Source organism: Pan paniscus, chromosome 7, assembly GCF_029289425.2.
Source record: "Pan paniscus chromosome 7, NHGRI_mPanPan1-v2.0_pri, whole genome shotgun sequence".
NCBI lineage: Eukaryota > Metazoa > Chordata > Mammalia > Primates > Hominidae > Pan > Pan paniscus.
Window position 1 is genome coordinate 158,601,920 of NC_073256.2, and position 23,506 is coordinate 158,625,425.

The 23,506-nt window shown below is 57.2% G+C and overlaps 1 protein-coding gene across 8 annotated transcripts in view; it reads right to left on the reverse strand.

The window, feature by feature from the left end:
• Positions 1 to 2,050: 2,050 nt before the first annotated feature.
• The window catches only part of SLC45A4 (solute carrier family 45 member 4), a 101,482-nt gene continuing 80,026 nt past the window's right edge, over positions 2,051 to 23,506 (reverse strand). For 4 of the 8 annotated variants that reach the window (XM_063606922.1, XM_057303098.2, XM_034966715.3 and 1 more), the window contains 7 exons: positions 16,569 to 16,757; positions 14,624 to 14,803; positions 12,981 to 14,002; positions 12,061 to 12,160; positions 10,729 to 10,940; positions 7,082 to 7,441; positions 2,051 to 6,582 (listed from right to left, as the gene is read on the reverse strand). In XM_063606922.1, coding sequence (XP_063462992.1) covers positions 6,457 to 6,582; positions 7,082 to 7,441; positions 10,729 to 10,940; positions 12,061 to 12,160; positions 12,981 to 14,002; positions 14,624 to 14,803; positions 16,569 to 16,757 — 2,189 coding nt within the window. In that variant the 3' untranslated portion in view covers positions 2,051 to 6,456. Of the gene's footprint in view, positions 7,442 to 10,728; positions 10,941 to 12,060; positions 12,161 to 12,980; positions 14,003 to 14,623; positions 14,804 to 16,568; positions 16,758 to 23,506 lie in introns of all 8 variants that reach the window. The other 4 variants (XR_010113037.1, XM_034966718.3, XM_034966716.3 and 1 more) reach the window with 4 other exon arrangements.

Below are 23,506 nucleotides of genomic sequence, written 5' to 3' on the forward strand. Positions count from 1 at the left end.
TGTGGAGACAAAGATGTGAAGACGGGCCGGGCGCGGTGGCTCACGCTTGAAATCCCAGCACTTTGGGAGACCGAGGCGGGCAGATCACTTGAGTCAGGAGTTCGAGACCAGCCTGGCCAACATGGTGAGACCCCCCCCCCCACCTCTACTAAAAGTACAAAAATTAGCCGGGTGCGGGCGTCAATTATCCCAGCTACTCGGGAGGCTGAGGCGGGAGAATCGCTTGAACCTGGAAGGCAGAGGTTGCAGTGAGCTGAGGTCGCACCATTGCACTCCAGCCTGGGTGACAAAGTGAGACTCCGTCTCAAAAAGGAACAAAGACCGGGTTGGGAGGCCTGGGTCACTGATTCTCTGTCTTGGCGACTTCTTCTTGCCCCGTGATGGCCGCTGGGCACGCAGGGCTCATCCTTGGTGAGCATCCTGGGGAAAGGCCAGGAAAGGGGCGCAGCGCCGGGTGTTCCCTCCTAGCCTGGTCGCTCGGGGGAGCGTTGGTTGGCGGGGTGCAGGTCTGGTGCTCGCTCAGGTGGGCCAGGCACCCGCGCGCCAGGTGAGGCGGGCGGGGGAACACACGCCCCTGGCCCCTGCGCCGCCGTCACGGCCGCCCACCACCCGAGGGCGGGGGTCCTGGTGGGGTGTCGATTCCACCTCCCCGCCCACAGGCACTGGGCCCCGGGCGGCCACCGGGGTGCGGGGCTCCCGGCGTCTCGGGCTCCCACTGCTTCAGGCCTGTTCCGGGGCGGGGAGCGTCTCTGTGGCCGCGGCGGGATTGCGGCGCGGTGGCCGGGCGTCCCCTGCAGGAAGCTGTTCTCGCTCGCTGCCTCCTCCACCTGGGAGGGAAGCGCCTGGATTTTGGGTCCCGCCGCCCTCCGCGCCCTGGGCCTCCACCTGTGTTCCCAAAGCCCAGCCACGAGTCTGGGGGTGCCGGGCGTGCCGTGGTGGGCGGAGGCTTCCACAGCCCCTCCCTGCCAGGGACGGCGGGGCGGGACATGGCGGGGCCGCACGCACCGGGAGGACGACAGGGGATGCCGCGGGCTCGCGTCAGCCAGGGCGCCAGGCAGGGTCCCTGGCAAGGTCCCAGAGGGCAAGCAGGGTCCCAGATGGCAAATGGGGCCTTGGGTGCAGAGTCTGGGCGGCCCTGGCTCTCCGCCCCACTCCCGTCTGGCCGAAGGACAGCGACCATCCCTTTAGTCCCCACCACAGGGCCATCAGCCTGCGTTTTGCAGCAGGGCGCCCAGGTAACAGCGCCAGAGTGGCCCAGCTGGGACTTGTCCCCAGGTCCGGAGGTTCCTGGCTTCCGTGGGCCCCCAACTGCGCAGGTCCCATCCAGGAGCCCCGTGGTGACACCCCCCAACTATCAAAGTCCCTCGTCCCTTTCTCCCTCGTCTGAGCAGATCCCTTCTACCCCACACCCCGGCCCTGCTGGGACCCCTTCCACGCCCCACAAATCAGAAGAGCCACTGAAGAAAACTCGCTTCCGGATTCAAACCCCAGCAGCTGGGTAACCCGGGGCAAGTCCCCTCCCTTTCATTTCCTCCACTGCCAACTGCCAGTCACAGCCCTCAGTGGGGTGCCAGAGGACAGAGATGACTCACTCTGCCTGTAGGAAGGTCAATGGAGCGCTCTTCCAGCCGCCCCAGGACCCCGTATGTCCCCTGGGGCGCCAAAGCCAGGTGCACACACCAGGCCACCCCGTCCTCAGCCCAGCACGGCCCCTCCTGCTGGCAGCAACAGCAAGCAGGCTGCCTCCTTAAGACACTGGCTCCAGGGACAGTCAGGGACCCTTCAGCAGAGGCAGGCCGCGGGCCCCACCCCGGCTCCACCAGAACAGGCCTGCAGAAGGCCCAGGCCTCAACCCCACCTGGGTGGGCCTGTGTGTGGGTTCCAGGGACAGGCCCCAGATTTGCCAGCTGGCGGGGCCTCTGGGAAGCAAATGCTCTGGTACTTGGGCCCAGCTCCCCTCCGCAGGCCTCAGACAGCCCACTAGACCCACCAGGCTCCAGGAAGGCAGAGGGCAGGAGGCCACAGGGAAGTGACAGACACACCCACATCATCATGTCAGAGGGAAAAGTTTATTGAGTCAGCCACAGAGGAACAGAGAAACAGACACAAGGAGGTTCTGTGTGTATGGAGGAAATCAGGGCGCTGCACAGCTGAACCCTGCGCAGGACAGAGGGGCGCGGACAGCAGCGCATGCCACAAACATTCACCTGGCAAAGAGACAGAGCAGAACCTAAGGGCTCTGTGTACACACAGACACAAACATGAGGCCACTGTTACCCAACTAACAGAAGAGTCATGAGCGACACGACACTGCCTTACGACCACCTCCTCCTAAAACGTAACATTATGTGTTTAACACACGCTTACCACCACCGCTAACTCAGCAAGCGCGATTACAGTGCTCCAACTTAATAAGTTGATAAAAAGCTGTCCTGTGGCCAGTTCACAATGGAACTAAATAGTTTCGTTCCGAGATGCCTGGGGAGTTTCTCTGGCAACGAGGCATTTCCAACAAACGGGTCATTCTGTCACCAGGGGATGGTCTCAGTCCACGGCACAGAGCGACGTGCCCCTGGCAGCCCTGTGGAGGGCAAGGGATGCCGCTAGGAGGGGTGCTCAGTCCTCCTGGAGGACCCAAGGAAGGGCTGGCCAAGGGGCCACCTTGAGCTCTGGCCGGAGAGTGATGGCTGGCTTTGCATGAGGAGGTGACAAGAACTTTCGGCTGGGCCCTCAACATGCTGTGTGCACGGGCCTTGTTCAACTCGGAACTGAACTGACACCTCTCCCAGGTGGTGAAGGGCAGAACCCCCCCAGGAGCTCTCGGAAGCAGGGGTCCCTCACGACAGGCCTGTGGCACCAGGCTTGGAGGCAGGGAGCTGGTGTCTCTCAGAAGCGGCACGTGCTGGTGGGAGGCGGAGGGACAAACGAGGCTGACTCCGCAGCAGCAGTCCCTCACACGCTGTGTGGTGGCTAAAGCTGGACCAAAGTTAAGAAGCGAAACAGCGTGGGAAAAGGTGTCCATCTTTTCTGAAGCCGGTTAATGTCTAGTGTGGACAGCAATATTTGGTGTTTTAACAAACCTGGTCTCTAATAGGGGCCGCCATCGCTGGTGGCTGCACAAACCATTAGCCATATAAGGGAACAGTTGGTATCTTTGAGAGTATTTTTCAAACATGTCACCCGAACATCACCGCCCCAGCAGTGGGAGAGCCGAGGGTGGCCTGCAGCCCCCCCTTCCAGCCCTCTTGTTGCTGCAAGGGCGGCTTCCTGTTCAGCTCTGGGGTTCTAGATGGTCACAGACCAAGTCCTCCACACCTGGGGCCTTCAAGAAACACTCCTGATGGCTGTTGGAAGCCACTAACCATCTGAGGAGGGCTCAGTGGCCCTGCCTTCCCCCCGGGGACAGGACTGGACAGAGTGCTTCTCCCAGGGGCCTGAGGCTTTCAAGGGCAGGTGTCCAAGAGGCAGCACACAGCACTGGCGTGTTCAGTGGCAGGTCGGATGATTCCAGCTAAGGCCCCTGCCTGAGAGTGAGAAAAACAACACTCCAAAGCTAGCTCTTCAGCCACCAGGGAACGTCATGATGCCAGTCTGCCGACAGACCCAGGAAAGGGGGCACAGGCAGGCCGGCCCAGCTGAGAGCTCACGGCCTCTGCCCCTTCCCGCCAGCTCGCATTCCTGCACCTGGAAACTTCTGCCATGTGTTAAGGGGAAGCTCGTTAAAAGAGTCTTTACTTAGCTGACTTAGGGAACAAAACCACCACAAATGAGACCAACATTATCCTAGTTTGGTAACTGGTCTGCGCACATTACACAAGACTCGACCAACCGACACACCCTGCCTGACACTCCACTCAGTGTGCAGAGGCACCCAGGCCAGCAGCCTGCACAGCCCACACCCCAAGGGTGCCATGAGCCCAACTCCAGCTGCATCCTCAGCACTGGATGGCTGGCCAGCTTCCCCAGGGGGCACCCGCACGGCCTCCTCGTCCCTCTCGGGCAAGGCTATCAGCCAGAGCACCTCCCCTTTGACACTGACCGGCGTCCCCAGCCCCGCCTTGTTACCGCATCTGTCTGAGGTACAAGGTTAGAAGCCACAGACACCTGAGCTGCAGCCTGACCGACACAAGCTGCGGGCGCAATGGCGCTTTGCAGACAAGACAGCCTGCCCGCCTGCCCTTCTTCTCGGCTTCCCTTAAGACACAAGGTGACGACACGGACAGTTTCAAGTGAGTGCAATCTGGAAATAATCTCAGTGCAAGGGAGGGGTTGAGGCTAAAGATGTCGTTACCTGGTCCGCGCTGTGGCCAGGCCGGGCCCACACGCACCGCCAGAGCCCTGGTCACCCACACCTGCCTCCCAGGAAGGCAGCTCCAGAAACCGACTCTACTGACCCTGGACCCCAGCCCCTGCGGTCCCCTCATTTGGGGTCTGCACACTGACCTGCACACTAAGAAGGGCTTTGCTTGCAAACACCTGAAGTGCTGACAGCTTGACGAGTCTACAAAGTGTGCAGCCACCGACTCCTGTCACCGAGGAGCACACAACAGTCACGCCTGTCCCTGGCTGACACTGGCTTCCGGCACGTTCATACCCTGACAGTGACTGTGGCAAGGCCACGTGGAGGGCACTGAATGGCCTTTGTTGTCCTTACTTCAGATTAGTCGAGGCTGGGATCTCAAGGGTTAACACACTGTTCAGAGGGGGGTTGCGAAGCCCCTCTTCCTCCTAAAAATCAAGTCGCAGCCAGGCCCTGAGACTTCTGCACTCCCAGCTGGCGAGGAATCGGCTTTGGTGAGCCCTGGATCCGGCCCCTGGGCCTTCAGATGAGGGTGGGAAGCCTCAGGCAAGGGGTGGCCCCCAGATGAACCCACATTTGGTGTGGTTTGGGTCGGATCTTGATTCGGGTCAGGCCACTGCCACCCCACATCCGCTGCTTTCTTGCCTCCAACTGTTTTACAGTCATCAGGACGAGAAGCTGGAGAAACCAGCTAAGACGGGAGCTGTGCCTCGAGATCCTGACAAGTACAGCCAGGTCTCAGAGAGGGGATCTACAGTCTTAAAGCCGCTAGAGGATCAAGTTGCATAGAGTGAGCTGCCACGGACGCCCGGCCGAGGTGAGGAAGCCAGGGGTGCCGTCCCCCAGAGAAGAAGGGCCACAGTGCCCAGCCCACGGGGCTCCCGCTGGCCGGAGGGCTCGCAGCAAAGCTGGCAGCACTTTCAGTAGTCGGACTTGCCCTGTCCAAGCACGAGATTCACAAGGCCATTCTCAAGTTTCCACACATCCAGAAAATGTTCTTGAAGTCTTGAAGTCAGCCCTCTGCGATCCTGGGACACCGTGGCCTGGCAGACACACCGTGCGTGAGCAGGTACCCAACTGCTACCCGGACACAAACACACAATCTACAAAGTGCCACCAGCGGCAGGAGACACGGCAAGACCAGAGGCCCATCAAGTACATTAAACAGTCGTTCCTTTAAATACACAGAAAATTCAAGTAATTTATTTAAAAACTGCTTTAGTTTCATCTTGAAATATATATACGTGTATATATATATTTGCTCTAGAATGATCATATTGCAGCATGATTCTCATGCATTTCAAAGTACTTTATTTAAAAAACAACTTGAGGCAGCAAAAGTATTAATTACAATTGTCTGACTTTATCTGTGTGATGTGCGGGGCCTCCCTGTCTCCTGATCTCAGTAAGCCTACACCAACCGTTTCAAATCGGCTTAGTTCTAAAGAGACTGTGGTTTGGAAAACATCTCCAAATAGCTGCAGTACTTGCCCGAGTTTTGCTTATTCGTTGAAACCAGAACGACTGTGCGGAGCCCTCCGGTGACACAGGCCTTAGCTGTCCCAGACGTCTGCTTCCCTTTGCACCTGTCCCGATTCCAGCGTCGAGCAGGTGAGCAGGCGAGGAAGGCATGGAGTTCCGACAGGTTCCAGCACGCATGTCCCCTTTGCAAGCGGGGGAGGCCCTCGCACATCCACACACCCGAGGTAGCCTTGCGGCGGGACTTGGGAGGCAGGGCCCGCTGGGAGCTCTGCTCTCAGGAATCCCCAGCAAATGGTTTAGAGACGAATCAAAGTGCAGTGAAAGTCAACGTTTCCTTCCCCCTGACATTGGGAGGGGTCTGGAGGGGTCTGGAGGGGCAACCTGGCCTCCTAGGAGAGTCCTTCAGACGGGACGAGCGGGGTCACATGGCTGGGCGCAGACACACTCACACGCGCACGCAGGAGCTCGTCTGGAGCTCATGCTCCGCCCCCAGGTGGTGCCCAGCCCATCCCTGGGCAGGGTGTCTGGGAGCCACCCCTGCAAATCACTGTCTTCTGCCCAGGCCCCCCGGACCAGCCTCCTCCCAGCTTTGGTGTGCGGCCGCTGCCCAAGGACAGGGCTGCCCTGGGTACAATGTGTCCAACTCGCTGAGGAAAAGAAGATACGTCGTTCTTCTAAGAGAACCACATTGTGGAAAAGAAAATTTTTTTTCTAAAATAATCATAAAGAAAAATACTCTCCAACAGCTGCGGCACCAGCCAATGTGACGAGATCTGACAGACGTCAATACCTGCAGGCGTCTACAGAGAGGAAATTTGATAAAAATATTTTAGTCACTGACTACACTACCATTATCTGAAGCATTCAGATAAGACCTAGCAGAGAATGTCAGATTTTGTTTTCAATTATAATTTTAGAAATGCAAAATCTTATTTTTTCTAAGTTGCTTATTGTCTATATAAATGTTTTATATCATTTAAAAACATGCAGAATAATACACCTGCAGAATAAAACAGCTGAAATTAAAAGATCTTTTTCAATTAAAAAAAATATTTCAAATGATTCTTTTAATTATCGAAAAAGTGGTTAGTGTGGTATTTGCTTAGTAGCTCAAACCTACCCTACGACTACTGAGAATTGTGGCTATGGGGGCGGAGGGGCTCTGGCCCGCACTGCTGGGTCAGCCACAGCATCTGCAGGGTTCCGCGGTGTCTCTCTGCTCCCGCCCATGGCCTGGCCCCGCCGCCCGCCCGCCCACCCGCCCGGTGGAATGTGTGTAAACGGGAGTGCGGCTCAGACCACGGACTCCGTCTCCACCGGTCCCTGCAGGCCCTCCTTCCGCGTGAGCTTCAGCACGGTGGGCTTTTCGCTGTTCCCGCCGGCCCCGCCTTCGCCAGCCAACTGGGAAGACAGGCCTTTCTGCTCCTCCTTGGCCTCCTCTGACACGTCGGGATAGATCACCAGGAATGTGGCCGTCAGGAAGCCCAGGAAAGAGCCCACAGAGGCCACCATGGGGATGACACGGACAGTCCCCACGGCGTCGACCACGCCCCCAAGGGCAGAGGCCACCAGGATCTGCGAGATGTACACTTGGCAGGACAGGATGGCGCAATCTATGCCAAACCCTCGCTTGGAGTTCCCGGGGCTGTGGTGGATGTACTGCAAGAGAGGAAACACGAGGTGGTGAGCGGCTGGAGAAGGTGGCTGCCACCCGCGCTTCAAAACTGTGAGTATTAACCCAGAAGCCTGGAAACATGACCCGTCTTCCACCGAGTCTCTTGGCAACCACTCCTGCCTGAGCACCCTCAATCCCCCAGCTCCTGTCCAGCACTGTACAGGCGGAAGAGGTGGGAAGTTCTAGCTCAAGGAGAGGGCAGGCGTGGAAGCAACTCTGTCAATCCAATCGGGACGTGGGCTTCCCAGGAATCTGGCCTCCAGTCTCAAGGAGGTGGCAGGGCCAGGCTCCACCAGGCGGGCTCCCCCTCACCCTGGTGGTCTCCAGCAGGGGCTGAGTGGGGAGGGGTGCTGTGAGCCCAGGTTGATGCCTCCCAAAGTATAACTGCAGGTGGCCACGTGCAACAAAGGCTGGACCCACGGAAAGAGTGAGCAGTTTCACTTGTGTTTCTTGCACAAAGATACAAAAGAAAACTGCTGGACATATATTACTACCATTAGACAGCATCTATGCAAAGGCTTTTTCCTAGAGATAGTGAAAAAAGGTCAGTCCACTAAGAAGCTAAAAAACAAAGCAGCTCTAAATGTGTGTGCCATAATCACAGTGAGAGATGGTTATCTACCTTTCAGAAAATAGACAGAAGCAGGAAGAGAAGAGCTAAGCAATGTCAAGGTTGACCTCACAGACAGAGACGGGGCACTAGGTGCAGGACCCACATTCTTTCCAAGCGTACACGGAACATTTACCAACACGCGTGATGTGCTGGGCCACAAAGGAAGCCTCAGCTAACTGTAAGGCTGCAACCACATGGGGTATGTTCTCTGGCCATTAAGGAGTCACACTGGAAATCAGTAACAACAGGACAACTGGAAAAAGCCCAAATGTCAGAAATTCATCAGTGTCCTTCTAAATAATTCATGGTTCAAAATAGAAATCGTAATGAAAATTATAAAAATCTTTTAAAAGAAAACCCAACATTAAAACCTGCATGGTGCAGCTAAAGGTGTGTGTGGAGGGAAACTGACCTTAAATGCAAATATTAGCTTGGAAATCAGAGTAAGAAATGAGCAACAGCAAATTAAACCAAGACATAACGGAAGGCAGGAGACAGCAAAGGACGGCAGTGAACACGCAAGCACGCGGACACGTGGCAGGGAAGACTAAGACGCCAAAAGTTCTTTGAAACACAAATAAAATCAATAAAGTCTCAGATAACTAATACGGGAGGAAAAAGGTGTTATCACTATAGGTTCCATCACATTAGATCATAAGAGAACAATTTAATGCTAATAATTTTGAAAGTGCAGATGAAATGGACACATTCTCAGAAAAACACAAATTAAAGCATCATACTCTGGGTTGGGCGCAGTGGCTTCCACCTGTAATCCCAGCACCTTGGGAGGCCGAGATGGGTGGATCACCTAAGGTCAGGAGTTTGAGACCAGCCTGGCCAACATGGTGAAACTGTCGTCTCTACTAAAAATACAAAAATTAGCTGGGTGTGGTGGCAGGCGCCTGTAGTTCCAGCTACTCGGGAGGCTGAGTAGCTAGGAGGCAGAGGTTGTAGTGAGCCGAGATTGCACCACTGCACTCCAGCCTGGGCGACAGATCGAGACTCTGTCTCCAAAAAAAAAAAAAAAAAAAAAGCATCATACTTCCTAGTAAGATATTAAATACTCCCCTGTTGAGTTTGAAAGAGCAAACACCACTTCTACGCATTTAGTATTGGAGGTTCCAGCCATTCCAAGAAGGCAAGGAAAATAAGTAACAGGTACGAAGGATCAGGAAGGAGAAAACGGAGCTCATTAGACACAGATGATGTGGCTGTGTAAGTAGATGGCCCAAAGAACCTCCAGATGTGCTGAGGATTAATAATAGAAGGGCATGTCACACTGATGCACTGAGGATTAATAATAGAAGGGCATGTCACACTGATGCACTGAGGATTAATAATAGAAGGGCATGTCACACTGATGCACTGAGGATTAATAATAGAAGGGTATGTCACACTTAGGGATAGGAAGTTCCATACTACAAAGTCATTCACTCTCCCCAAATTGACCCATATAATTTGTTTTTAATTTTAAAAGCCCAGAAGCTGAATCTAACATTTAGATGACAAATAAATGGTTGAGAATAGCCAAGACAATCTTGAAGAACAAAGTTGAGGGATTTCTACTACCAGTTTTCAGGACTTATCATAAAACTAGTGAGAGACAGTTGACATTTGTGCAAGAATAGAGAGACTAGCGGAAGAGAAGACAGCGGAAACACATGCTTACAAGGAAGCCCAATTTATGGCAAAGGTGGCACTGCACAGAGGGGCGGGGAGCAGTGCTGGGTCATGACCTAGGCAGACACCCATATGTAGGGAAAAAAATAAAAGTCTTGAACCCCCACCTCAAACCACACACACCACATCTACTCCAAGGAGACTGTCAACCAACAGCACGGGCACAACAGGAGGTGTTTGTGGCAAGGGATGTTCGTGCAGTGCTACCTGTGATGGCCCCAACCTGGAAGCACCCAAAGGCTCACAAAGCAGGGTGCATCTGGCCACACACTGTGACCTGAAAAGGCTGGCCGTGCTGCCGCCAGCAAGCACATGAGTGAATCCTAGAGGATGAAGCCAGATGTTTCAGCTGCATAAAGTCCAGAAAGAGGCAAGAGTCTGCCTGTGCTGCGGCTACTGAGCATTTGAGATAAAGCTCGTCTCATGTGTGATGTGCTGTGATGTAACATACACACAATTTCAACGATGAGCAAGAGTGTAAGGTATCTCGATGACTTTTTTCATATAGAGTACATGCTGAAATAATGTTTTAGATACACCAGGTTGAATAAATATGCTATGAAAATGGCCTTCACTGGCCTTTTCACTTTCTAAATGTGGCCGCCAGGAAGTCTAGGCATACCTGGGTGGCTTTCCTCCCATCCAAGTGGAAAACACGGGGCTGGAGCTTCCCCCTCAGGGAAATGTGACTGGGCCTGAGGGGACCAAAGGGGCAGGGACAGTGCTTTTGCCTCCAGAAGCCTCTGGAGGTGCTAGGGGGGTGGGGGCGGCTGAAGGAGAAGACCCTTTGTGGCCAGGGACCAACCAGGGGCAGGTGGTGGCTCTGTGGGCTTTGGAAGGGGCCATCTCAGAACCGGAGAGGAAGGAGGGCCATCTGTGTCGTGAACGTCCCCCCGGGGAAGCACAGGGCTCTGCTCTGTATGGAGGGAAGGCACTCAGGAGGCTGGAGCGCAGATCTCAGGGCTACGGTGGACGCACCTGCTTGATGTCATGGTACTGGCCCAGCAGGGCGTACGGGCAGTAGGAGATGCTCATGGAGACGATGCCCATGGTGCTGATGGTGACCATGGCGACGTAGACGTTGGGAAACATGGCCATCACGGCTGTGCCGACAGAGAAGCCCAGCGTCCCCAGCACGTAGATCACCCTGACACTCAGGTCGTAGTTGTCCAAGTACTTCTGTAACAGGGCTGCAGAGAGGGGCACAGGGACAAGGACAGTGGGCAGGCGGCTGGCTCCTGTCGGGCTCCCTCCACCATCCCTCCCCTCGCCCCCCACATCCCCCCGACCTCCACTCCTTCCAGCTGAACCCAGAACTGGTCAGGCAGGCACAGCTGGCACAGGCCTCCGGCATGTATTTGTAGCTCATGGGCCCGCTGGGATGCCCAGTGGCTCCAGCACCACAGACAGAAGTTGGCCCTCCTTGTCCCAGACCCCATAACCCCGCCCTTCCTGCAGCTCCCAGGGGCCCCCTGCCCTGCCAGGCCAATCTGGGCCCACTCAGTGGCCTTCTCTGGCCATACACCCAGGACGATTTCTTCTCCTGATGTGGGTAGCAGTGGACAGTCCTGCCTCGGGAACACACATTTTTGCTGGTTTTTCTCATGGGCACCGCTCTGTTCTTCCCTCACCCTTCCTGATGCGGCAGCTCAGACGGCACCTCCCCTGGGAAAGTGCTCTGCTGAGAATTCCTCTGTTCAAGCGGTGACAACGCCGTTTACCAATGCGCCGGCCGCCGCTGACCAAGAGGCATTTACTTCGGCCATCCTCACATCTGGCTCAGGCCGAAATGAAGCTGGCCTTCCCCATGTTCAGAGTCCAGGCAGGCCAGCCCGATTCACACTCGGCTCAGAGACCCCTGACCCAATTACCCCTGGTTCCCGGTGAGCCTCGCTGCAGGACGGAAGCCTGTCACCCCGGCCCCATCCCTCAGGGTGAAACGTGCCTGGGCCCTGCTCCTCCACTGCTCTGATCGCCAGGCCTCCATCCAGCTCTGTGCTGGGGCCAGGGACAGCGTGTCTGGAGGCGCCATTGACGTGGGACAGCATCATGGGACCGCAGAGGCAGGACAGGCCCCAAAAGGGTCTCAGAACCACACTGCTTCTGGTGCCAGCCCACAGCGGCCTTTTCCCTAAAACGAGGATATGGGAATTTCGATGCTTCCCCCCAAGGGGCGGCCCTGTTTTGAGGGACCCAGAAGTCAGTGCGACTGATGGCCCCAGCTTCTAAGGTGCAGGATTCTCTCGTCTGCATTTCTAATCGCTGAGTTTTCTGGGGTGCGAGTGCTGACCTGACTTGGGGAGCTCTTACCTGAACAAATAGCACCAGTGGCAGCATAAATGACCAGGCCCCAGCAGCCCATCTTGACCCCGGCGTTGTAGGCTTGCCAGGCGGTCGAGTTGGAGGGGGCCTGTTCCGGAAATGAGACGGGGGCTGACGAGGGCATCTGCTGGGCCCTCCAGGCCAGGAGCGTATTTCCCACGGGAACTGCTGACCGGCTGCTCATTCTGAGAGCGGTGACAGCAAAGTCCCATCCAGGAGGGGAGCCCAGCCCAAGTCGCTTGCTATCTGTAAAGCATTTCCATGCCTCCCAGACCACGAATGTTCTGTGATGTGACTCTGCCACCGCGGCAAGAGGCGGGGGGTTCTGTGTGTCTCCCGGTCCCCAGTCTGGGCTGGTCTGGACTTGCAGAAGTGACGCAGCCGCAGCCTCCGCCATGGCCCTCTCGGAGCCACTGCATGGAGCAGCTCAGACTGGACCAGAAAGGGAGGGACCGTATGGAGACAGGAGGCCCGAGCGTGTGCTGAGGGCACCTTGGTTCTCCTGGCAAACGCAGCCACAGGTGTGACCCAGCCGTTACCACAGGGACCAGAAGGGCCGCCAATGAGCCTGGCATGGTCAACAGCAGGCCATTATCTTAGCTGCCGTTTTGGGGTAGTCTGACACACAGTAACAGACACCCCGTTCACACCAGAATCAGCATTCACGACTGCTCACCGCGGGCCTCACTGCAACCCACCCCGTGACTCAGGACGGCCCCCACCAAGTTCCCAGAGGCGCACGTGGGCCAGCCGCCTGCCGCGGGTCCCTCACCTGCACGGGAGGCACCGTGTGGCCTCCCTGACACACGTGGGCACGAGGAAGAGGCCCCCCGGCCCAGCCCGTGAGCTTCTCCGTGAGCCGCAGGTGGACAGAGAGAGCAGCCCCGCTCCGGTGGCCGAGCACTCACCTTGGGGTCGCCTTCGAAGATGACCTGGCCCATGAAGTCGGTGTAGAACACGGCCTCGGCGATGACAGAGAACCAGGTGAGGAGGTGGCAGAGGCACAGCCGCATCAGCTCCCTGGGCATCTTCAGCATGGAGAGCCACAGCAGGCGCACGGTGGTCTCGCCCTCCCCCTCCTCACTCTCGGTGTCCCCGCTGGAGGTGGTGGCCCCGCTCTGGTTCCGGTGCCGGTGCCGCTGCCGCTGCCGCTTCTGCATGTCGTACAGGTCGCTCATGCTGCGCGACGGCTTGATCAGCACCACGGCGTTGGCGCGCCGGTAGCGGTAGCAGTGGGACCCGAGCTTGCCGTAGTAGGAGAAGGTGCTGGAGGCCTGCCTGCGGAACGCGTGCCGCCGCCGCCGCACGGAGCTCGACGTGGCCGAGGGCTTCGTGTCCACCCTGGTGTAGCCGCCGAGGGCGTCCTTTGTGGGGGAGCCACTTCCGTTTGGGACTTTAGCTTCATTCAAGTGATTATCCAGCAAGGTCTCGTCCTCCTTGGCGGCTTCCTTGAGGAAGGTGGCCAGGCGGGGCAGCTTGGTCTTGGCGAGCTCCTGGCTGGTGCTGCGGGGGGTGGCGGGGTAGGAGGCGTCGTGGAAGATGGAGGGCTCGATGTCGTGCAGGAACAGCAGCTCGGGCTCCAGGTCCAGCGCGGTGTCCGGCACGTGCAACGCCGAGTCGCTTTTGCTGCGCACGATGTCCACGTCCGGGTAGTCCAGGGCCAGCTCGTGCTCCGACTGTACCTCGTCCGGGAAGGCAGGGACGCCGTGCGGCTCGCCCCCGTCCAGGGCGCCGGGCTCCTCAGCGCTGCGCTCCTGCTGCGGGCTGTACTGCTCCTCGTCGATGCTGAACAGGTGCAGGGCCACGGACACCGTGAAGATGATGGCGGCGAAGAAGAAGAGCACCTGGTTCTGGGTCCGGAACCAGCTGCCCAGGAAGGTCTGGGTCCAGTCCAGCCCACCCAGCACGTAGCCGATGGCTCCGCCGAGGCCTGCGTGGGAGGAAGCGGCAGCCGGTGAGCCGGTGGCACCAGGCCACGGGGGGGAAAGCTCTGGGAGGGCCTCTCCCTCTACCAGGGGGCCGGGGCTGCCCTCATGATGGGAGTCAGGGGATGGAGAAGGAGAAAGCAGTAGGAAAACAAAACAAGAAACTGCAGCTGCCGCTGGGTCTGAGAATTCTGACCCAGCAGAATTGCCCCTTGATCAATGAAGGGCAGACTACCCCAGGACGGACACAAGTGTGCGCCTCTCTGCACTGAAGGGCATTCCCTCTGCATACGGAGCTGGCCACGTTCACCCTGGATGGGAGTACTGCCCTGCTGGAGGGCAAGGTCAGTGCAGGGCTGGGAGGTTCACTGTGCCAGCATGCATGTCACCCTCTGCAGGCCTGGCCTCCTGCCCCTTGAGGCTCCTCAGTGCCTTGGCCCCACTGTGCTCGGTGGTCAGGAGGGGGCTGCCCCTGGTTACCTTCCAGCCCTAAGACCCTGCCCACTGCCTCAACCCTCCATGCAGCCTGATGAGGCAGCGCTGGCAACACAGGCTCCTGTCGCCTCCCCACACCAGGCCCGGGCACGTTGGACCCCGGCCACCCAGCCTCGGTGCGGCAGCGTTACCGGCAGAGAAGGCGTGGATGTTTAGGGCCATGTCCTGCTCCTCGCTGTCCACCACGTCCAGCAGATAGGCGCGGATGGGCCCCTCGGTGGCATCGGCGCTGAAGTCCAGGACCACCACCCCCAGTACCGTGAGCACGATGCCGATGGGCTGCCGGTTGGGGACATCGCCGAGGGCCAGACCTGCGCAGAGCACACGGGAGGGCGGTCAGGTCCTCAAGCACTGGCCAGGGTGGGCCTGATAGCAAACAGCCACATGGAAGGGGCATGCGGAGGGGGCACGGCCACAAAACCATGCCAGCCTTCCGGCACAAGAGAGAGGCTCTTAGGCACAGAGGCAGCAGAAAGGAGTTGGGCTTTATTCCACGCACTTCTGAGGGTTCCAGGGTTTTTCTCCCCATTCGGTTAGCTGTTTATTGGACCTCCAAGGGTTTACGCGCCCTTGACGTTTTTCAAACAGAAAGGGGAAGAATAGACCTTTCTACCCCGGCTGTCAGAGGATGGCTGCTGTGCTGGAAGCACGAATTCACTGTCGCTAAGAAGGCCGCACATGGTAGTGCAGACGCCCACAGGGAAAAGCGCTCATGCCGCAGACAACCCGCAGGGGACACTGATGAGGCTTCGCGAGGCAGGCGCAGGGGGTCTCGCTGGGCCTGCTCTAGATCTGAAAGGAAACGACACCCCAAACTCTAGGGGCTTTGCACACAAGTTCTCGGGGCAGCCTGGGTTCAGGAGACGTGGCTCTGGAGAGAAAGATGCCAGTGGCCGCACCTCACCTACGAGTCCTCCTGCAGTGGGCTGCCGGCACTCAAAAGCAGTCCCACCCATGTCCCTCCTGCCTCAGGGGAGTCTGCCCCTGAATCCAGATCAATGTTGATGGCTGAGGCTCACCTTGGGTCTCCACTTCCCACCAGGGAGACAAGCAGTGCCCTCCTGACAAGATTAGAGGAATTGGGGGCCAGAGCCCGGGACCCAGGCCTGAACACAGATACACCTGTCCCGTGGGAGGCGCGGGAGAAGGGCTTTCTGCCCAGGTGGTCCTTGCTGGCCTCCTCAGACCACGGGCAGGCGACGGCTCCGAGGCAGAGGGGCTGGGGCTCCCAAGCTGGCTGCCATCTGGGTCACATTTGGGCAGGACCACCCCCAAGGACACAGCCCTGGGAAGCCACGTTGTTCCAGCAGGGAGGGGAGGGCTGCTCTCGAGGGACACGGACAGGCAGGGGGCCGGCAGCTCCGCGCCCAGCAGGTGCCAGGGCAGCCGCACCCCCAACACGCAATCAGAGGCATCGCCTGTTGGCGACGAAGCCCACCCCACGGCCAGTGCCCACTCAGGCTCTGAGAAGCGTCCCGGGGCCTCTCCTCCTGCCGCTTAACTCCCTCAGCTCCGTCCGCATCAGTGCAGGCCCGGGGCAAGTTCCTCTAGTTCAGAACACAGATTAAGCTCCTCTGTCTCAAAAAGTTCTTGCCAGAAAAATGTTTTAACAGTTTTGATGGGTGCCCTCAAGGCAAAAACTATTTTCCCACACAGAGTTGCTTTAATTCAAAAGAAAACAACAACCAAGAAGGCAAAACACAAACATCAAACCAGGTTCTGGACATTTTAACACCAAGTCGAAGAAAAGGAGAACAAAAAAAGACAAGATAATTTCTGAAAGAATGCTGGAAACAGGACGTGGTGTCAGATACGCATTAAAAACAAACGATCACAACAGGAAGCGTTTCCCTGTGAACAGGTTCCTCCGGCTTTCCCACATGGGGCCGGCTTCGGCGCTGCCAGGGGTGGTCACCGCCAGGGGTGGTCACCGCCAGGGCGGCCCCGGCAGCCCAGCCAGGCCCACAGAGGGTCAGCCTGAATATTCAACACCATTCAGCTTTTAATGAGAGGAGCTACCCAGGGCCAGGACCCCGTCTGTGTTGTGAGGACACCAGGTGTGGCCGAGAAACTTACCGATGGCAGAGCCGTTAAGGAAAAGTGCAACGCCAAAGAGGACGCCAACGCAGAGGGCGAGGATGAAGGGCCGCCGGCGGCCCCAGCTCAGGGTGCACCGGTCACTCGCAGACCCAATGAGAGGTGTGAAGATGAGGCCAAGGATGGGGCTCAGGAACCAGGTGAGGCTGTAGTACTGCTCCGGAAGGCCTGCAAGGGACACGAGGGCCGTCGCACACGCAGGCACTGGCCGGGCTCTGCCACAGTCTGCCTGGGAGCCCCGCGACAGGCAGGTGCCTCTGTGTACATGCACGCATGCGCACATCCCCTGCTCAGGTTGTCTCCACGGGGTAGACTTTCCTTTTTCTGCAAGGCCAGATGACTTGAAATCAACCCGGCCCCAGCTGTAAGCATCAGGTGGCCAGAGAAAAGCAGCCAGGCCTTGGAGGGCCAGTGGGCCCCACCTGCACTGGCCCGAGCCTAAGGGGCAGCACACACTGACTGTGCAGGCACATGGAGGGCGCCCCGCCCGGGGCTGGACACAGGGCTGAGAGCCCCTCCACACTGCTGGTGCTGTCCAGGGCCTCGGGGCTGCTGAAGGCCACTTTGAGGGTGGCAGGCACAGGGCCACTGTCCCCTGACACCAGACAGTCTACAAGAGCAGGACGGTGACTGCAGCTTCACAGAGGCAGGAAGGGCCCACGACTTCTGGACCTCACTGGCTGAAAATGTACCATGGAGGGTCCTGCAGAGGGTCCCCACAGCCAGCAAAAGGCTGTTCTGTGTGGGCACTGAGTGGAGGCAGGGGGATGCACCATGAGTGTCTCCAGCTGGAGCCAAGGGGTTGCAGATGGCACCTGTCATGCTCACATTCTCCTTCCTGACCACCCAGGGAGGTAGGAAATACGGTGCCTATTGCAGACAGAGAAACTGAAGCTCAGAGAGGTTAGGTAATCCACCCCAGGTCACACAGCTAGGATTCCTGCCCAGGGCTACCTGATTTCAAACTCTGTCCCTGAGTTGACACGCTGCCTCCCTATCACAGAAACCTGCGTGTCCATCACCAACCAGGCGGGCACACAGTGTCGGCAGTCACGAGCACCACAGCACGGGAACGAGCGGCCGCCTTGTGCAGCCGTGCGCACGAGCCCACTCACAGCGCTGAGCGAAGCAGCCACACAGACGACCACGCACCTCTGACGCCTGTCGTGTGATGTCCAAAGGCGTGGAAAGGACCCTCCACTGTGAGAACTTGGGTGCCGGTTGCCCTTGGCAGGGGGCAGGGGGCAGTGGCTGAAGTGGGGTCGGGTGTCTGTTCTTGATCTGGATGGGAGTCCCACGCTCCAGTCACGCGGTGCCAATTCATCCCACAGGGGACTTGAGATCTGTGCCCTCCCCCCATACTATACGTCAGTAAAACACTTCCTTACAAAATAAAGGTGCTTGGCACGCCAGCGGCTCATCTGGCTAACATTGTACACTGCCAAAAGCCATTGAGAATATTGTGTTGAGCTAGCAAGAAAAATAAACTTGTGTGGGAGGAGGAAATCATTTTCAGAGGCGGAGGGAAGCACCTTTCAAAATTATTGCTAATGTGCTAAAACATGTATGCATTCGGCCGAGGATGTAAGGTGTTTGCTTTGACCTTTGCACTGCACACAACTTCAGGAAAGGTGAATTTTATTCCTACTTGGAGTCAGCAGAAAGGACTGATGTTTCAGGAAACGAGAAGTATGTGAAGCGTGTCCGCTGGATGGGTGAGAGTTTACATGGCAGACCCGGGTTCCTCAGCTTCACCAGAACTGAGTCCCTGCCCTTGTTAATAATGATCCATCAGGAAGCCTATTTCTCAGAAAAGTCTCTTTATCAAAACTACGCAGAGGGCGCAACACTCAAAACTTCAGAAAGAATGGGAAGCAGTCATTACTCCCACCACATGCAGACTGTACCAATGTATGTCGGCAAACCCGTGCCAGGCAGCCCCTCGCAGAGCTGCGGAGCCTGTGTGCGGTCCTGGCTCCTCTGGATTGGGCACCCAGAAGGGCTCTCGGTGCCTCCTGTAGCAGCGCGCTGGTTCTCACCTCCCTGCCTGGGAACCCCTCCTGCTGTCCCTTTTCAAACTCCTTGGGGGCCATCCACCCAGGAGGCCCCCGCCAACCCTGCGCATGCCAGGTCCTGCGTTTTCCACACAGCATTGAAGCCACCTCGGCCACCCACATGCACTCACGAGAGACCGTGCCCCCAGAGGGCCGTAGCTGCTCACTCCTCTCTCTCCACCACTCACCCCAGTCTGGCACCAGATGGGACCTGTGACCCACAGAGGGCTCGAACAGTAGCTGACCTGAACCAAACCACTTTACCATTTCCAGCAGTCCTCTTTCCTTTCTGAAAACTCTGACTTTTCATCTGATATCCCTTTGCTTAATCCTGAAGGATTTTCTGTAGTTTTTTTTTTTTTTTTAGCATTTCTAATAGGAGGGGCTCTGCTGACGACAAATGCTCTTGGATTCTGTCTGAACTCTCCTTATTACACTTATACTCTTGAAGAATATTTCTGCTGCACACAGAATTCTGGGTTAATTCCTCCCAGCCCAGATCTTTGAAGATGTGATCCACTGTGTCCTGAACCCCATGGTTTCTGACAGGGCAGCTGTGGTGATTCCCATGAGTGTCCCCTTGTATGTCATGGATCTTTTTTTTCTCTGGCTGCCTTAAAGATTCTCTTTACTGCTGCTTTTCAGCAGTTTGACAATGACAAGCCTAGACAGGGATTTCTGGACACACATCCTGGTTGGGCTTTCTGGAGCTTCATGAATTTGTAGATTTATACGTTTCACCAAGTTTAGAAAACATCCCGTTCATCCTGTTATGTCTTACTTCAAAGCTGTGAGTTTTTTGTTTTGTTTTTGGAGACAGGGTCTTGCTGTCACCCAGGGTGGAATGCCGTGGCGCAATCTCAGCTCACTGCAACCTCCGGCCTCCTGGATTCAAGCAATTCTTGTGCCTCAGCCTCTCGAGTAGCTGGGTACAGGTGTGCACCACCACACCCGGCGGCTAATTTTTGTATTTTTTGTAGAGACAGGGTTTCGCCATGCTGGCCAGGCTGGTCTCAAACTTCTGAGCTCAAGCAATCTGCCCACCTCGGCCTCCCGAAGTGCTGTGATGACAGGCGTGAGCCACTGCACCTGCCCCTGCAAAGGTTTTACATCCCATTCTCTATTTCCTTTCTTCTGGGGTTCCCATGACAGACATCAGACCTTTGAGATCATCCCTCTGTTTCCTGGAGCATTCTTCATTTCTTTTTTCAGGCTTTAATCTCTATATGATCATTTCTGTTGACATATCATGAAGTCCACTGACTCTTCTGTCCCCTCCAATCTGCTGTTAACCCCATCTGGTTCATTTTCTATTTTGATACCATAGTTTTCAGACCTAGAATTTCCACTTGGCTCTATTTCTGTAGCTTCCATTTCTCTGCTGGGACTCTGTGCTCTCCATTCTGAGCGTGTTTTCTGTCCTTGGGCGTAGTTACGCACACCCATCTGACCAGTGTGACACGCGACATCATCGTGGGTCAGCCTCCACTGCTGCCGTCCTCCAGCAACGGTCGCCTTTTCTTTTTTTAAAAAAAACATGTCTAATAACATTGAATTGTATCCTAGACACTGTGAATGATGTGTCATAGACTACACTGCTATATTCCTCTGAGAGTGTTCATGGTTTTATTTAACACGAGGGTTTGAAATTCCCGCCCCATCTCCTAACTCCACCCTAACTCTGCCTGTGGGTTCTTCAAGAAAGGCAGAGTGGAGTTAACTATCCAAGTTTTAGCCACCCTGTGTTGCGTCAATGAAGGCCAACAGTCGGGTTAAAAGCGGTGCCAAGAGAGAAACCGAGGCACTCCCTCTTCCAGCCGTCAACTTCCTACTTGGTTTCTACCCCAAGCGCTGGCTGGGTGTCAGGAGGGCGGGGAGGACCTGCAGGTGCAACCCAGCCCACCTAATCTAGAGGAGGCGCTGCGTGCACAGGCCTGTCCCGCCTTCGTGCTGCCAACCCCGGGAGCCGGGAAGACGCTGGGTCCGGAGCAGCCCTGGACCAGGCAGCCGTCCCCAGCCCAGAAGGGAGGCTTCTCATCCCGGGAGACAAGAAGACACAGGGCACTGGGGGGAACCACTGGGCCCGGGCCAGGCCCTCGGCTCCCAGTCCTCCTGTGGAGGCTGCTTCTCCACCCTTGTCCCACAGGCCCCTCCAGAGCCTGGTGGGACCCGGCCCCAGGCCTCCCTGGGCACCTCCACCCGCCAGCCTCCTCCCCTTTGCCCTCAGCTCTGACTCCTATAGCCCCCACAGCTGCCCCAGCCTCCGTGCGGCCCTGGCCCTGGTCTCTCCTGTGTTGCCAGCCCCCAGCCCTAGGTCAGGCCTCCCCACGCCTCTCTCTGACTCCCACTAACTCACCCCTACCTCTGGCCGGCCTGCCTTGGGACCCAGGTCAGCCCCTCAAACCACACAGCTGCCATGGACTGTGCCTGGAAGCCTTGGACCGTTCCTCACGGCCTGACATCGTGATTTTAACTTTACACCCTGCGGTGTCAGGGCCCGCGTTCCAGTCCTCAACAAGACATCGTGGGGCTTCCTTTCTCCATCTTTCCCCTCTGCTTGGACAACCCCAAGTCTACACGTTGGGACTGGCACTTGGCACATTCAAAGGGGATCAGTGGAGACACAGAGCCCACCGTGGCACCACCGCCCGTGCCTCCCACCCACGATGCTCAGTGCGGCGAGAAGCACATGGGCCTCCTGCTGGGGCGCTCTCAATGCTGGTGCGCAAGGTGCCCTGCCCCACGTGCTTTCCCTGGAAGGGGTGGCACGCCTTGGCACCAAGCATCTACACCCAACGACAGCTGTCGCTGCTGAACCTCTCGGTGGGCCTGGCGCCACCCCAGGTGCTGGCCTGTCCCCTCTGGAGGAATCCAGAATCTGGCCAGAGCAGGAGACCCATGACTGGGGTACACAAGGCAGGAGGGTTGCCAGGGTCGCAGGAGGCTTCCCTCGGGAGTGGTCATGGGGTGAAGGCCGCAGACACCATGAGCAGGTCAGGCCGAGGATGGAGAGACAGGCCGGGGGGCCGGGACAGGGCCAGCAGTGTCTGTCTCATTCTTCCCTCCCCAGTCAGCCTAAAAGTCAATTCCAGGCTGCAAGGAAAGCTCAAGCCCAATAGGAAGTCAGCGACTCCATCTCAGTCCCCAGCACCTAAGGCAGCACGGCCACGGGACGCCTGCCGCGTGCCCACAGAGCCAGGCTGCAGGAGTGAGTGGTCCTGAGTATCAGGGGACAGCTTCCTTTGTTTTAAGCATCTTGGCAAGAAAAATAAACATTTTTCATCATATCTTCAAAACGGCCCTGGGAGGGCACAGCTGCCGCCTCCCTGCCTCGCAGGTCCTGCTCCGACGTCCCCGGCGGTGAGAACTCGGTGTCCCCCGTTCGCAGCAGGGAGCTGCCACTGGGACGCCTCTGACGGGGCATTTCCCAGCCCGGCTCCAAACACACACAACGCTGGGCCCAGTAAATAAGTTTTGTTTTTTCCCAGGGAAAAGTTGAACAACAATGGTGAGACCAGGAAGGCTCCCCGTTCACAGGAAATACTGTGTCACCGCTCGGCCGCGGGCTGTGTGAGGTCACGGGCGACGCTCGGGTCACGTGTGGCGGCTCCCGTTCACAGTGCCGTGTGTGATAAACTGGGACTTTCTGGTGAGGGGAGACTGGCAGGGGTGGGGAGGGCAAGGAGTGGGAAAGTCGCCTATAAATGTTTAACAAAAGATCTGCAATGGGAACAGGAACTTGCATTCTTTCTTTCAATGGACAAAGCTTCCACATCAAGATATGCTTGTGTGCTGGGACCAAATGCCACAGTGCGGCGAAACTCGTGAGCACAAGTCCTGCGTGGGAAAGGCTTAGCATCCTTGAGTGACCTCTGATGAATTTAAGTCAAGGAACACTGTCAGGAGCCACTTCTGAAGGGCCCCAGACAGGAAAGACACTGGGCCGGGGGAGCCGGGTCCCCCAGGGCTCGGGCCACCTGCTTGCAAGAGGGGAAGGGCCACTGGCACTGGGCCCCCGGCACTGAGGCTCTGTGCTGGCGAGGGCCCCACAGCTGCAAGGAATGTTCCAGAACCACTACAGCCACAGGAAGATAGGGAGGGGGTGAAAAGAGGGGCAAGCTTAGGTGCTTTTCCTGAGCCTACTACAAACCGGCCCATCATTTAGGGTGGAGGGGACAGCAGCACCTTGAGTGTTCTCACATGTGCCGCCTTCCCACTCCAACTCCCACGGCCTACCCAGCCCCTCCCGGAGTGCCAGCCATGGCTCCCCGAACCCTGTGGGAGAATCTGGCGTTGAAGGGCCGGGGACAATAAGTTCCCGGGCTTTGGCCTTTTGTAGGAGAGGAGGAATTGAAACTTGAAACCCGGGACCCAGCACCTCATTTCCAGAGGGTGAGGCAGAGCCCTGAGGGGAGAGCTGTGCGGAGTGGAGCTGTTGGGTGACCCAGAGGCTGTGGCTCACCGCAAGCTTTAGATGGAGTGATCTGGGTGGAGGCAGCAGTTTTGAAATTGAGCATTCTAACCTTTCTGAAGACTCCATTGATTTGACCTCAGTGGACTCACAAGGGTCTTTGGACGGGACAGCCCTGAGGCTGGGCTTGCTTTCCCCATAGATGATGCTGTCCCTGCTGCCCTGTGCCAGGCGCCTTCCAGCAACTCCCAGGGGGCCACTGTTTCTCCTCTTCAACAAGGAGGGGCGCCTCAACAGCCCGGCTAGAGGCCCCTGGCCAGACCCAAGCAGGACGCTGACGCTCCAGAAAGCCAGCGGGAATATTCCGCAGCTGCTGTCCTGTCTCGGAGCCGACCCTGTGTCCAGCTTGTGGGCACCTGTCTTCACTGGCAGGCACCTGTCTTCACTGGCCA